Here is a 15,351-nt window from a genome sequence, read left to right on the forward strand (position 1 = left end):
TCTCTTAAGAGAGACGATACATAGAAGTTGTGTGTATAGATTAGATACACGCTATATTTATGGAGAGTAATGCCTATTGGACTTTTATGAAGAGGTACACACGAAATTTTAAAAAAAATTGCAATCCCATAAATAGAGAGACGGTTATAGATAGTTTTTTATAATACTAATTTTTCTTCGCCCCCGTGCGACTGCAACTAGTTTATTATGTATTTCATAACTAAAACTAAACAGTCAAAGCCTCCCATTTCAATTCTTGAAAATTATGACCAGATCTTAGAAGATCTAATAGATTTGATATATTCTAAACAAACTAATTTTTTTCTCTTTGGTGGACTCATCTAGGCACATAACAAACTTAAATGAGGATTTGACTGTGCTGAAAATTTGTTGCTCAAATTCATTGTGCACCTCCCCTTTCGTTGACCCCTTGTATTTCTTCCTCTCTCTTTCTCTCTCTCTCTCTCCAGTATATATGTTAGGTCATCCACCGTCTACTGCATGTATAGCTTGAAGCCATTATAGTATTCCATCAAATTAACAAAACGAGTATTAGATTTTCCAATGACTATTTTCTCGTGTGAAAATAAAGAGTAAAAAAGATGATCTCCACCCATTTTGAAAACTGATTATTTGACCAATATGGATGTAATCCATGAAAAAAATTTCAACCTCCACATTGCAGGGGGGCAAACGGCCAGTGGACCCATTTGATCTGTGTGAATTTCATACCTTTGCCCCTTCACAATAGAGCCCACCACAAGAATGGTGCAGGCCATGCTGCCAACCTTTCTTTTATATGTGACAAACCCCATGGAATTGTTCAGAATTAACAGAGTTCCAGCATCTTCTCTAGCAGTATCTTAAGGAGCCCAAAAATCTAAACTTATTCAATTTCTATGACACCTGGGATCTTTTTATCAGATGGGTAGGAGGAACAAACTAATATTTCACATTTTCAGTTACAACTTGATATGGATATCTGTAGTACCAATGACTTGCCCATTTCAATTGGAAGGGCTTTATCACACAACTACTGACAACAATAAGCAAAACTTGGGAAAATTATGATGATTTGAATTCTCATGACCTTTGATGACAAATTACAAAAGAAATAATCATAAGCATTACTCTCACATGGCAAAACTTGTATTCAATCTATTAATCTGAGCTTGCCATCTTTGATGGGTACACAAATCACATGTATCTTCTCTATATCATACTTCCCAACATTTCTTTCCAAGATAGCCTGCAAACAAGCTCATTCTTTTTAACAGGATAAACTAACTTACATTCACATTTTGTGTAATTCTATGGCTCCAATCGATTCATTGTCGTGGAGAACTTCCTCAATAGTCTTATTGATGACGCTTCCTTTTGTCTACACGGAACATAAAAAAGATGAGAGGCTTTCTTGTATGTCATGGCACTGGTATAATGCAGAATGTCTCAGAAAAGATGGTGTGGCACCTCCACCTGAAAATAGCACTTACACTTGCAGGTGCTGGGTGGCCCTCACCACATAATATGTCCTCAATTGATAAATCTTTGAGTAAACAAAATCTATGATGAAAGAGATACAGAGTTAGAGATGACCTTTACTCCTATGGCTATAGCCGTTTTCAACTTCACAAGTTCACCCAATCTTAGGGAACCTTTTTTCTGATCTCTGACAAAGATCAGGGGGACTTTCCTTGAGGATGCCAAGCTTGGAAGATGCTTAGTCAACCATCGTGGATTGCAATCCGAAGCTAAAAGCACAGCCTACATCCAAGACAACATATACATAATACACATTTGTTTAATTATTGGGTTGGTTATATCTAAACCAAGCCACAAAATAACATTTAATAACAGCTCTACAGATACAAACGCATATCCTGATATCCTCTTCAGTTCAATCTGTATCAAATGAAATTTTCGTTAGTCAGAGGGACTCGAAGTATGAAAACCTCACAATAAGTTTATGGGGTTGTAAACTATTTCCTTGGATTTAATCACGAACTTAAAAGTCCTGGACCCTATAAGCAATGCCAGAGCAAAAAAAAAATCTAAAAGTAGCAACTCCATAGCCAATCAATCCGCGCATGCCTTCACTTCCCATATGCAAATCTACATTGACATATAGGAAGTGCACTTGGGATGGAAGTTTGCAATGGATATTTTGTAAGAATAGCAATTAGCAGTTGATAATATTGTATTGGCATGGCCATATAATACCTAACACGCCATTGTATAGTGGTGCTTAGAAGAATAAAATACAACACAACCAAGGCTTTAATTTGTAATTTCAGTTTTAGTAGGTGAGCAACAATAATATTAATAATCATTCAAGAAAAAAAACAATAATATTAATAAAAAAGGAATAAACGGAAAAAACTTTCGCACACAAATGTTACTCTAGTATAGACTCTAGACATTGACTACGGAGAATTGAAGCTAATAACAAAAGGTTACACTTCTGCTACTGGCTTTCGAGAACGACGAAAAGCACATTTTAAATGTCTAAAGAAAAATAGAAGGTTCAATGGAAGTATCATGTAACTTGATAATCAAAGAAAATTAAAGGAAAAACATTTAGCACACAAATGTTACTCTATCTAGTGGCTGCTGAGAAGCAACCATTATCTGTGAAGCATAGAGAAGGTTCAAACTGTAAAGGAAGATATACCTTTTAAAAAAAAATCATAGTAACAATGAAGATTTCATAAAATGTGAAAATCCTATAAAATATCCACAAGTTCATTTATGAGAGGGATCATTTAACAATAAAAAGGAAAAGGAAAATGTTTATATAGAAAATGTTTCACAATGAACGAATGCAATTTGCTCGGCTTAGTAAAATCAGATGTATATAACTATATATTATTATTGAAAAAGCATTTTGATCAGTGTCCAAAGAATTGGTGGCATTAATAAATTATGTGTTGTAACCTACCCGTACCCATATCTGTGTTGTATTGTACTTTGACCAAATCACAGTATTCATGAATCATGATTTGGTCAAAGTACTGATATCCCTTTGAATTCAAGGAATAACAACTTCGGTCCCTATGCTACAGAATAAATATAAATGCACCTTTTTTTTTGAAATCAATGGTAAGAAAGTGATGATTATTTTCATTTAGAAAAGAAAGGGGTGGGCTTCTCTTAATATTTAAAGATGGAAACTTTTTCTTAGGTCAGATGGGCATACACACTAATTTACGTTATCTCCCCATAGTATAAATACACCACTAATCAACTTTCGGGGAAGATTGGATTGATTATGTTTCTATTGGTTCATGGCATTAAGATTAGCATAGAGAATGAAAATTTTTTAATGATCATGTTTCCTCTTAGACTATGATACCCAGACATAGATACGGATAAGGGTGTAGATATGAGAATGCTAGCACAATTTAACATTTTTATAAAGTCAAGGATACCGACAGACTAATATAATATTAATAATATTAAATTTGTTTGATGTAAAGATACGTTACAGAGAAAAAAGATTCAATGTTTACCATGTTATTGTTTTTTAATGGTCTTGGAATTGTGACAGACATTTGTCTAGTTTGAAGAAGTGAGTAGTCAAATAAAAGCTCCTTTATGATGAAGCCATATCCTGTCATATCACATACCCATATCTGTGTTGTATTGTACTGATACGGGTCCTTTGAGACTGTATGACTATCCGCCAACAAAAACCAAGTACAAGAAATAATAACACTGTTGATTTTAGTAAATGTAAAATTTTTAGAATAAAAATGAAATATATAGAAATCTGTAGGTGCTAAAGAAAGGATTGGTGCTTGATACCAGGAAACATAAGCAAACAACCATTTTAAGCTGATCAAGACATGTATTTGATGTCAGTAACAATAAACCAAGAAAGAAAGACAGAATTTCAGAAAGGAAACTAACCTGAAGTGGAATTGAAGAAGCTTTATGAACTTTGGAGATGGCAGGAGGCTCTTGAGTGGAACTTCCTATGTCAGCATTAGGCATCCTTTCCAGCAAACGCGTAACATCATTCACACCAATGGAAAATTGTTGCTGCATGGGGTTGCAATATTAGAAAGCAACTAGAAAAATTGTATACATGCCAATAGTATTTAACAGAAAGTCTCAATATCAGGTTGTCTGCCAACCCTAGATTAGGTGAACATTTGTAGAAATTATAATAGCACAGATGTCTAAATATTCTACGATCACATTTAACATTTTTTTTTTTTAGAAAATTGGACTGATATGGAATACTTCAATAAGTGGGATTAGAAGATTTGTGAAGCAGCAGCCTCTTAGAAACGCAAACACCAATCTAACTATGAATGTGTACACCAATAATCGAAGGAAAAAGTGCACAACTGATTTTCTTTTGAAAGGAAATGATAGATGCATTAATACAAAAGGGAGGAGTGCCCAAGGCTAACGTGAATCCATGACAGAGATATACAACCAAGTCTACTCTTATCATGGTATCAAATGTCGGCCAAAATATGTCGACATCGGTCCTCACCAACACAAAATCCACAAGCGATTTAGTTATAATATGACAACCGATATGTCGGTCATGTCGGTAGCACGTCGGTGTCGTGACCGAAACGTTATGTTGGAAGCATATTTTTTTGGTCATGTCGTTTCGATCAACATTTTGAACAAAGTGCCTAAAAATATATAGTTTTCAACTCCAAACTCGAGGAATGCATTTTTTTCAGTTTTTTTTTTTTTTTTTTTTTAAATTGACAAATATATTCATACTAGCAAAATTTACAATAGGTACCAGTAGTCCCACCAGATTTACATAGTATGAATTGCCCAGGAGCATTCTCCTTGGCCCAAAAGAAAAGCCCATTACCCCTCATACTACCCCTTACATTACCCACTAGCCTCCATTGTAACGAATCCAACAAAAATGCCATATCAATTTTCTTTTATTCTTTCTACAATTAACATGCGTTAACGTTCAAATGTGTCAACTACGATGAATTTGAAAATGGATTAATCCATTTAATGTCAATTTTTATGGATTAATCCTTTAAAATAGGAAAAATATTTTTTTCCCAAAAAAGTTGATCAAATATGCAAGAATCTACTTTCTTATATGTGAGTTGTTCTTTCCAGATCCACCTACTGACGGAGTCATTTTTTCATTTCAAAAATTATTTATTTTATTTGGTTTTGCTAAAAAAAACCTTTAAATATGCAGCATAATTATTTTTTTGTGATATTATATTATAAAATAATAAATAAAATTTAAATGTCATAAACAAGAATGGACAAGAAATTATATAAATAGCATAATTCATACGATTGTATTTTTATACAACATATTTTATAATAGGGAAATGTTATCGACCATATTTTGATATTTGCACAAACCCAGCTGGCTTTTCTTCTTTAATGGACTCGTGAGAGCTTTTTGGGAAATGTAATAACCTTTCGACAGCTCTTTAAATACTAAAAGACAAGATGGTTTGTGAAAATATCAAAATGTGGTTGTGCTGATATCATTTCCCTTTATAATATTATAACTTTTTTTGTATTGTTTATGCTCCAGACATGTATAATAGCCCATGTCACTAGGTGTTCAATGTTGTTAAACTATTATGGATGGCTGCATTATTTATTTGATAGCTTTTAACTATGTATTTGTGCTTATTCTAGCATTTCCTGAAATTTTATCTTAAATTCTCAAAATTTGAATATAGTATCATACACTTCCATGAATTTGCATGATTTCCACTGAAATATTCAACTGAAACCAACATGTTTCCGTTTTCGTGATGACCGGCATACATACCGAGACAGACATTTAAAACCTTACTTGCTACATAGATGAAATCAAAGTACAAGCAACGAATTCCTACAAGGAATCCTATATAATAAAGTAGATGCTTCTATTATCCTTTTCAAAAAATGCACAATTCTTTGTGTTTCATAGGAGATGTGGAATGGCAGTGCCAGCGAGAGATGCCTTGTATCATATATTATTGGACAGATAAGCATGCACCACTGGATGCACTCCACAAGTGAAGCATTTACTAGTATTAGACCTCGGACCTCTTCCATTTGTGCTTCATTATACATGCATATCGTGTAATTCAAAGCCCTATCAGATTTGTGAACAAGAAAAAGTGTGCTTCACAATGCTTCGAAACATTATACATTTAAATTATGCGGCCAAGATTACTACACATATATGTTGGATCAACAGCACATCAAGGGGCATCTTGGGGCCTACACCGGACGTCCTTAGGTTTTACCTTTTACATTAATTCATGTCCTTTTCTAACTTCTCCTTAGGGCAAGCATAGTTAACTGATACTTGATGGTCAAGTTACCTAGGCCTATTTGGCTCACTACGATGGGATGTTTGCGAGTAGGATTCTGCCTTGTATCTTTGTTCTTGGAGTTCCTGCCAAATCCCAATTTTTACCAGACTTCCTACTTTTCTGGTTTCGCATTTTATCTCATTTTTATAATGTGTAACAGAATTTCATAGCCCCCTTTGGGTTTGGACATGCACTTTGAAGCACTAAAAAATGATAGGGTTTCTGTCTTTACATTCATAAAAATGTTGGACCATACTGATTTCATGGTATTCCAAACGCACTGAATAGTCTGTGAGTTAGTTTGTTCAGCTGCAGCTCAAATTATATGCACACCTTTTATGATAAAGATAGGTATTTTTTTGGTAAACATTCTATTTATTTTGTATGGCACTCTGGCTGCTCGAGTTATACTGAATGCCTGTGTGAATGCTTAATGACTATAGCAATTCATAATATTCAAAAGACAACATGTGTACAGAAAATGTAAGCATAGTTTCACTGACATTGTACAGAAATGGTACTACTCAAGTCATCCAAGCAATCCCTTAAGAAATTTTTTCACAAATTCTATTAACAAACAGATACACATTAAGAATGAACCTATGTTTATTATATTTTTAAAACACTTGACAGCTATCGAACTGAGTAAAATTGATCACGGCATCTGATTGAGGACAGAACATTACCCGTGTCCTCATTACCAACAGTTCTCGAACCATTGTTTCTTCAAAATGTAACATGTTCCATGTCTCCCGCACACAAACACATGCACATGCATACAATGTACACAACAGTGTTTAAAAACACGGATGCAAAACGAAATGCGGTTGAAGAAAATCCTAGTCGACTCGGCACGCGCGGTCAAGTACTCGGTTGACGCGGTCAAAATTCAGAAGAGTCAAAGGAGTTTTTATCGACTCTGTAGGGCAAAACACAGAACGTTGCCAAGGTAAAAGGGAGTCGACTAGGACACAGGGGAGTTTTAAAACTATGATACACACATACGTGTATAAAAGATCCATAAAAAGCCCCATTTTTGCACAGATGGGACATGTTCCACTCAATTTTTTTCAGTAAGCATGGCACAGTTGTTATAGTTAAGCCACGGCAACAGCATGATGGCAAGTGATTTGAAAATTTTCTAAACTTTATTATCATCAGAATTGACAAATTTTCACATGTGGACTGAGATCAGTTGCATTTTAACTCCAGAATATCACTTAACTAAATCAATTTATGCATTCTTCAGTTGGCTTAAAATACATATGAGCTCAAACTGCTATCACAAACTCAACCTTAAAAGGAATGGGAAATTCAAAGAAATAGAAGATTCTAATGGCATTTAGAAGGCCTTCACTAAAATTTTCAAATCATGCAAAGTTGCAAAAGAAAAAAAAAACAAACTCAACCTTAAAAGGAATGGGAAATTCAAAGAAATAGAAGATTCTGACGGCATTTAGAAGGCCTTCACTAAAATTTTCAAATCATGCAAAGTTGCAAAAGAAAAAAAAAAGGTCTTCCGACGAAGCTGAAGGGATGCATATACTAACTGATGATAACCTATATCAACTAAAACATCATTGATAATACCACTAAAGAAGAAAAAAGTAAAAGAAAATAAATAGTAAGTTTAGGGTTATAATCAAGGTACCTAAGTACCCAAGCAGTAAATACCTTAATCCATATTTTATCAGGCAATGCTCCCTTCAGAAGTTTTGCTGATTCTATCGCCCTGCGATAAGATCAAATAAATAGCAGACATAAGAAGAGACATGTTACAAATACTGAATAATTCAATGGAGAAAATCAAACACAACAAACATAGACCCTATCAGTTCAGCCTAAACCCTAAACCCTAAATCCTATACCCTAAACCCTAGACTGCGATAAGATCAAATAAATAGCAGACATAAGAACGGATATCTTACAAATACTGAATAATTCAATGGAGAAAATCAAACACAATAGACATAGACACTATCACTTCAACCTAAACCCTAAATCCTAAATCGTAAACCCTAAACTGATAAAAGATCAAATAAATAGCAGGCATAAGAACATATATATTACAAATAATGAACAATTCAAACACAACAAACATAGACAAAATCTGTTTAGAGTCAAAAGAAAATTTTCTATACAAAACCCCACTTAGGTTTTCTGCTTACCTCTCAATTTTTTTCAGCAGAATAGAAAGACTCTCTCCTTCATAGCAATTAGTCCTCGGCCTTGCTTGAACAAAAACAAGAAACACATTTGAATGAGAAGATTTGAATTCAAAAAAAAAAAAAAGGTAAACCAAATATAATACAATTAAGAAGAGTTAGATAAGGTCCTGGTAAAAAAAAATTAAGAAAAAAAGGAACCTAACAAAAGACAAGAAGAAACAAGTTATATACTGTTTCTGAGCAACAGAGGATGGGTTTGAAGGCTCAGGAACCTTCCGAGACTTCTTTCTCATTATCTCTATTTGGAAACCTGCAAGTAACCAGAGTGCATAAACTCAAAGAACCCTTCTAAATCTGGAATAGATGAGAAAATCCTAAACCCAGAAACGAAAAAGAGTAGGGAGAGAGAAGATAAACCGAAATGATATATTCTCCCCCTTTTCTTCCTCTGGCCACCCCCTTTTTTAGTGTCTCAGGATCTCATCCGGTAATTTGCGTAAGCAATCCTGACCGTTCATCTTGTGGGCCCATAATTCACGGGTAATATCTCCGCTTTTCCCATTTTAACTCGTAGTTACAAAATTCGAGATTTTTTTTTTGGTGGATGACCCCACATGCATACTTAATTGGGTGATCTAAACCATTTATTTGTTGGGCCCATTATATAGGTCTTCTCCATATTATCATCCTGACCTTCCAATTTTTGAAGGTTTAAAATGGACCTCATGTTATAAAAACCTATGAGAAGATTTTTGGTTTGGTTTTAGATGATTTGTATGCCCCAAGTCCCTATCTTTAAAAAAGAACAGTGGGCCCACTACTTGGGATGATCCAAACTGTTCATCTGAAATTGAGACGAAGTCTAGACTGAAGGATGCCCTTGCATAAATGAGATGAAAGGGCGCCCCCATTGGTTGAGCTATGGAAAATGGAAAAAAATTCACCACGGGTGAGGCCACATATAGCACTGGACGGCTGGACGGCTGGAGTGCCCCCAAGTGCGGGCGAAGCCACATATAGCGTTGGAGTGGCCGCCCTATCAACCATGTGTAACATGAGTGGAAGATTACGCTCGTCTAATTAGGGCGATTTATAATTTTATATAGGTTACAAATCTGATATATGCATATGTAATTTGGATTGTTCATCTGGCTGGCCCTATCAACCGTATGTCATCGAATGTCATTCAAATTGAGAGGCAGTCTAAATTGAAGGATGCCCTTTGCATAAATATGATGAAAGGGCGACCCCATTGGTTGAAGTACGGAAAATTCAAAAAAGTGCGGGTCAACCCGCCCGTCAAAACTGGGCGGCTCCGGGTCGACCCGCGGGTGCCTATAGAAGTGAAACAAAGTAGTTTTTCCGTAATCGTCATATTCTATACCTTTTCTTTGAAGTTTTTTCCGTAATTGTCATATAAAAGTACTTTTCGCTACTTTTTTTCCGTAATTTTTTTACTTTACCGCACTTTTTTCATAATTTTCCTCCAAAACTTTAGTACCTATAATTATTATTGCAAAGGATGGGCGAGAAGTAGCCTTTCCAGAAATAGGTATTTCCATGCAGGTTTCACCCCGTCTAATAAGACAAATCTCTCAACACATTCAATTGCAAATGATGGGCGAGAAGTAGCTTTTGGAGAAGGTGACTAGCAAATACCTATAAAAAACTTGAAAAAACAAAAAAAACAAAAATTCATTAAAAAAACCGAGTGACCTGTTGACGAGTGAGGGTCCAAGCTTAGTGACCCGTAAAATTTTTCAGGTCATTTTAACCCGGACCCATACTGGCTGGGTCAAACCCGGCCCGACCGTTTGCCAAGTCTACTTTAGTGGGTTTCAACCAATGAGGGTGCCCTTGCATAAATAAGATGAAAGGGCGCCCTTCAGTTTAGACTTTGATTTGACAATTTTTCCCATCTCAACCCCAGATTCTGGTTGGTTAGGGTTGAGTTAATACTTCCTCGGATTTGGTTAGGATTGTCATCGACCCGTCCCAAAGCAACCCGGCCCGAGTTGCACCCCGATGGAGATGGAGTGTTCACATCAAATTCAACAATCACTTACAGGGGGTGGAAATATGAAATGAGAAAAGTCGCGGTCAGACACGAAGGCCGCTGGCTGAAACTTGAAAAGTCTTGGTACCGACAAAGAAGGCCTACCCGAACAAACTCGACGGGTACTTCTCTGTCCCACGCCCACTGCCACGTGGCGCCCATTCACTCGATCCGTGCAACATTAAAAAAAGATTACAAATCGCTTAAAAAGATTGCATTACTCTCAAAGTAATCCGGTCAAACTTTCCCCATTTAACCACTTGCCACACCAGCACAATTAGCCGCCGGCTGATGTCACACATATCAATTAACATTAACAACCAAGAGGGGGTGCATCTATCAAACAAGGGGGTATAAACATCAGCTCAACATTAGAAAATTAGTATAAATAAGAGACGTGGGCTGGTCGGTTGGCCATTGCTACATATGTTTGAGATGGTTAAAGACACAATAGACTATTCTTCATCACCATACGGAGAGAGAGAAGAAGCGAAGAGAGACTCTCTTCCTCTTCTTTCCCTCCATTCTGTAAGGAAGCCCCCGGCAAAGCCATGCAAGAAAATTCAGCCCACGGCTCCGGCGGTGCCACCCAAGGTCTACGTGGTCGAGCCGCGGGGCTTTAGGCGACTCGTGCAGAAGCTAACAGGTTCATCAGCACAATCCATGCCACCCTCGCAAAGGCCACGTCTACAAGACGTGGCACCTCCCGCCCTTGATCTCCTCCCGTTTCCGCCACTTCCGACTATTCCTTCGCCGGAGCCGAGCAAATTCTCTCCAAATTTGTTTGATTTTTTGTCGCCTAATTCGTATTTTTCATGTTCTTTCCCTCTCCTTAGCCCTGGAACCATGGCCTCTTTGGATCAAAGCACCATTATTTAGTGCTTTAATCTTTGTTTAATATTGTTGAGAGGTGAGGTATTGTAAGGGCAATATTTGTCTTGTCTTTTCCCCTCAAAACCCTATTCAGATCTCTCTCTTCTTCCTCAAACGTACAACCCCCCTCTCTCTCTCTCTCTCCATTAACATGGTATCAGAGCCCTGCCCGTCCTTGACAATATTGCCTTACAAAACCAAACCCTCTCAGCAAATGGTTTTTTCCTTTTTCTTTAAGTTTTGCTGATGTTCTCTCTCAAATAAGGAGCGTTACTTCTCTTAGAAGAAGAGGAGTCAGATTTTTTTCTTTCTTTTCTGTTGTTCGTCATTATGAAATAAATCTATGTACAATTGTTATTGTTATACATTAATGAAATATTAGTTCAATAAGCATCAGCAATTTTACACCATCTTTTACTATCGTGAAAATTTTTAATGCATACTTTTCCACGAAAATTTCGGCCGGCACAAGAATAAGCAGGGCTCCGGCGATTTAGTGATCCAAACCGATCATCTGCTAGGATCTATAATGGATGGGCTACATACTAAAAATCTCAGACGTTGGATTTGTGGAGATTTTTGCACCTTTGATTCTTATTTTTTGTGAACGACTGATTTTACAGATTAAGAGTTCAAGGGTTAGGATTTTCCGATGAAAGAATTTTGGCATGAGATTGCTTTGTTTTGGTGGGTGGGTGGGGGGGGGGGGGGGGGGGGGCAAATAAATGGCTGAGATCATTGAACGAGTGAGCCCCACCTGTACTTTGCCGGTCCTTATTTTTGGGTGATGATAAATTCGCACCCCCTATTGGAAAATTAGAGCTGTTGACTGCTGAGATCCCTTGACTACCAGTGGGCCATCTAGCCAACCAGCACAAGATGGTATCAACTTCTCTCATTAATAAAATAAGGGACTAATAGCCGCACTACCGTATTTGATAATGGCACTACTTTCTTCAGTTTACAGTTTTTAACCAGCTGTTAAAGGGTATAATTGCCGTAAAGTTATCAAGAGAGTGAAGAGACAATTAGAAAAGTGGCAACCTAAGTGATTAGTGCCAATATCAAAATATGGTAGTGCCCCCATAAAATATTGTGAGACAGCTAGCAGTGACACATTAAGAATAGATAGCTGCTAAGTGCTAACAAGAGAGGGAGCTTCAATTTGGGCAAATTTTGGGTTCTACCAAATAACAAAAACAGCCCTATTTCAGGGCTAAAATAACCAAAACCGGAAAGCTAAGATATCAAATGCCAAAATGAAGACGATATCAATGCCTCAGGCATTCTACAAAATGATCTTAGTACCTGTTATAGTATGAAAGATTAATTAACACCATCACCAAAAGCTTAAGTTTTTGGAGTAATTGGTCGTTTCACATTGTATCAGAGCCAAAGGTCTTGAGTTCAAACCTCCTCGATAGTAAAATTCCACATGGAATGGCCAAAGCCAAAAGAGGGGCCACGTGTGCTACATGTAGGCAAAACCCTATAAAATAAGGGCCACATGTGAGGGGGAATGTTAAAGTATAAAAGATTAAAGAACATCATCTCCATAATTGGTCGTTTAACAGTACCCATAGATAGGGTTGCAAATGAGCAGAGCCGAGCCGGACTTTGAGGTGTTCGTGCTTGGCTCATTTAGTTTGAGGGTCAACTCGTGTTCGTGACGAGCTTTATACTATGAGCTCGTATTCGACTCGCCAAAATTCAACAAAGCTCGAGCTCAGCGTGGCTCGGCTCGTTTAGTAAACGAACGAAAACGAGCCGAGCTTTTAGTGAGCCAAGCCGAGCTAGGCTCGAGCTTGGTTGGGTTCAGGGTCAGCTCGTTTAGTAAACACATCAAGATGAGGCGACAAATAAATGGCTGAAATCATTGAACGAGTGAGCCCCACCTGTACTTTGCCGGTCCTTATTTTTGGGTGATGATAAATTCGCACCCCCTATAGGAAAAATAGAGCTGTTGACTGCTGAGATCCCTTGAATACCAGTGGGCCATCTAGCCAACCAGCACAAGATGGGATCAACTTCTCTCATTAATAAAATAAGGGACTAATAGCCGCACTACCATATTTGATAATGGCACTACTTTCTTCAGTTTACAGTTTTTAACCAGCCGTTAACAGGCACAAAATGATCTTAGTACCTGTTATAGTATGAAAGATTAAATAACACCATCACCAAAAGCTTAAGTTTTTGGAGTAATTGGTCGTTTCACATTGTATCAGAGCCAAAGGTCCTGAGTTCAAACCTCCTCGATAGTAAAAATCCACATGCAATGGCCAAAGCCAAAAGAGGGACCACGTGTGCTACATGTAAGCCAACCCTAAAAAATAGGGGCCACATGTGAGGGGGAATGTTAAAGTATAAAAGATTAAATAACATCATCTCCATAAGCTTAAGCTTATGGAGTAATTGGTCGTTTCACAGTACTCATAGCTAGGGTTGCAAATGAGCAGAGCTGAGCCAGACTTTGAGGTGTTCGTGCTTGGCTCATTTAGTTTGAGGGTCAACTCTTGTTCGTGACAAGCTTTATACTATGAGCTCGTATTCGGCTCGCCAAAATTCAACAAAGCTCGAGCTCAGCGTGGCTTGGCTCGTTTAGTAAACGAACGAAAACGAGCCGAGCTAGGCTCGAGCTTGGTTGGGTTCAGGGTCAGCTCGTTTAGTAAACACATCAAGATGAGGCGACAAATAAATGGCTGAAATCATTGAACGAGTGAGCCCCACCTGTACTTTGCCGGTCCATATTTTTGGGTGATGATAAATTCGCACCCCCTATAGGAAAATTAGAGCTGTTGACTGCTGAGATCCCTTGAATACCAGTGGGCCATCTAGCCAACCAGCACAAGATGGGATCAACTTCTCTCATTAATAAAATAAGGGACTAATAGTCGCACTACCATATTTGATAATAGCACTACTTTCTTCAGTTTACAGTTTTTAACCAGCTGTTAACAGGCACAAAATGATCTTAGTACCTGTTATAGTGTGAAAGATTAAATAACACCATCACCAAAAGCTTAGGTTTTTTGAGTAATTGGTCGTTTCACATTGTATCAGAGCCAAAGGTCCTGAGTTCAAACCTCCTCGATAGTAAAAATCCACATGCAATGGCCAAAGCCAAAAGAGGGACCACGTGTGCTACATGTAGGCCAACCCTATAAAATAGGGGCCACATGTGAGGGGGAATGTTAAAGTATAAAAGATTAAATAACACCATCTCCAGACGCTTAAGCTTATGGAGTAATTGGTCGTTTCACAGTAACCATAGATAAGGCTGCAAATGAGCAGAGCCGAGCCGAACTTTGGGGTGTTCGTGCTCGGCTCGTTTAGTTTGAGGGTTGGCTCGTGTTCGTGACGAAATTTATATTATGGGCTCGTGTTCAGCTCGCCAAAATTCAACAAAGCTCGAGCTCAGCTTGGCTCGGCTCGTTTAGTAAACGAACGAAAACGAGGCGAGCTTTTAGTGAGTCGAGCCGAGCTAGGCTCGAGCTTGGTTGGGTTCAGGGTCAGCTCGTTTAGTAAACACATCAAATAAATATCATTAAGTAATATAACTCTGAACTCATTGAAATTTGTTCAATTTCGAAGTTATCGAAGTCTAGTTTACAACGGAAGAAACGAAGATGAAAAACTCTAAGCATTTTGAGAGTTACGATGGAAATAGTGGTATGCAGAGTGGGTACCACGTGGCACAACCACAGCATACCATATTCAGCTATATATATATATATGGAAGGTTTTTATTTTTTTTATGGAAGGTTTTTTATTTTTTATTTATTTTTAATTATTTTATTTTGTTACTTTTTTTTAATTTCTTATTTTTATATTTCTTATATTTTTTTATTCAACACCCCCTCAGCTATGGCCAAATTCCACTTCTAACCTCGTGGTTTCTAAGTTACCAAAGACACCCGTGGGTTTTTTTTAA

General features: G+C 37.3%; 1 protein-coding gene across 1 annotated transcript; it reads right to left on the reverse strand.

The window, feature by feature from the left end:
• Positions 1–1,056: 1,056 nt before the first annotated feature.
• Positions 1,057–8,898, reverse strand: LOC143876114 (Ribosomal protein L7Ae/L30e/S12e/Gadd45 family protein). Its single transcript, XM_077377758.1, has 6 exons — positions 8,720–8,898; positions 8,489–8,548; positions 7,995–8,052; positions 3,910–4,041; positions 1,597–1,764; positions 1,057–1,381 (listed from the first exon to the last, which is right to left on the reverse strand). Exons 1-6 carry the CDS (start codon positions 8,779–8,781, stop codon positions 1,295–1,297), a joined length of 567 nt encoding a protein of 188 aa, XP_077233873.1. The 5' UTR covers positions 8,782–8,898; the 3' UTR covers positions 1,057–1,294.
• Between the last annotated feature and the right edge of the window lie 6,453 nt (positions 8,899–15,351).

The sequence above is a fragment of the Tasmannia lanceolata genome, unplaced genomic scaffold, assembly GCF_043159265.1.
Source record: "Tasmannia lanceolata isolate RefF3 unplaced genomic scaffold, GAP_Taslan_0.1 ptg000004l, whole genome shotgun sequence".
In the NCBI taxonomy this organism is placed as follows: Eukaryota; Viridiplantae; Streptophyta; class Magnoliopsida; order Canellales; family Winteraceae; genus Tasmannia; species Tasmannia lanceolata.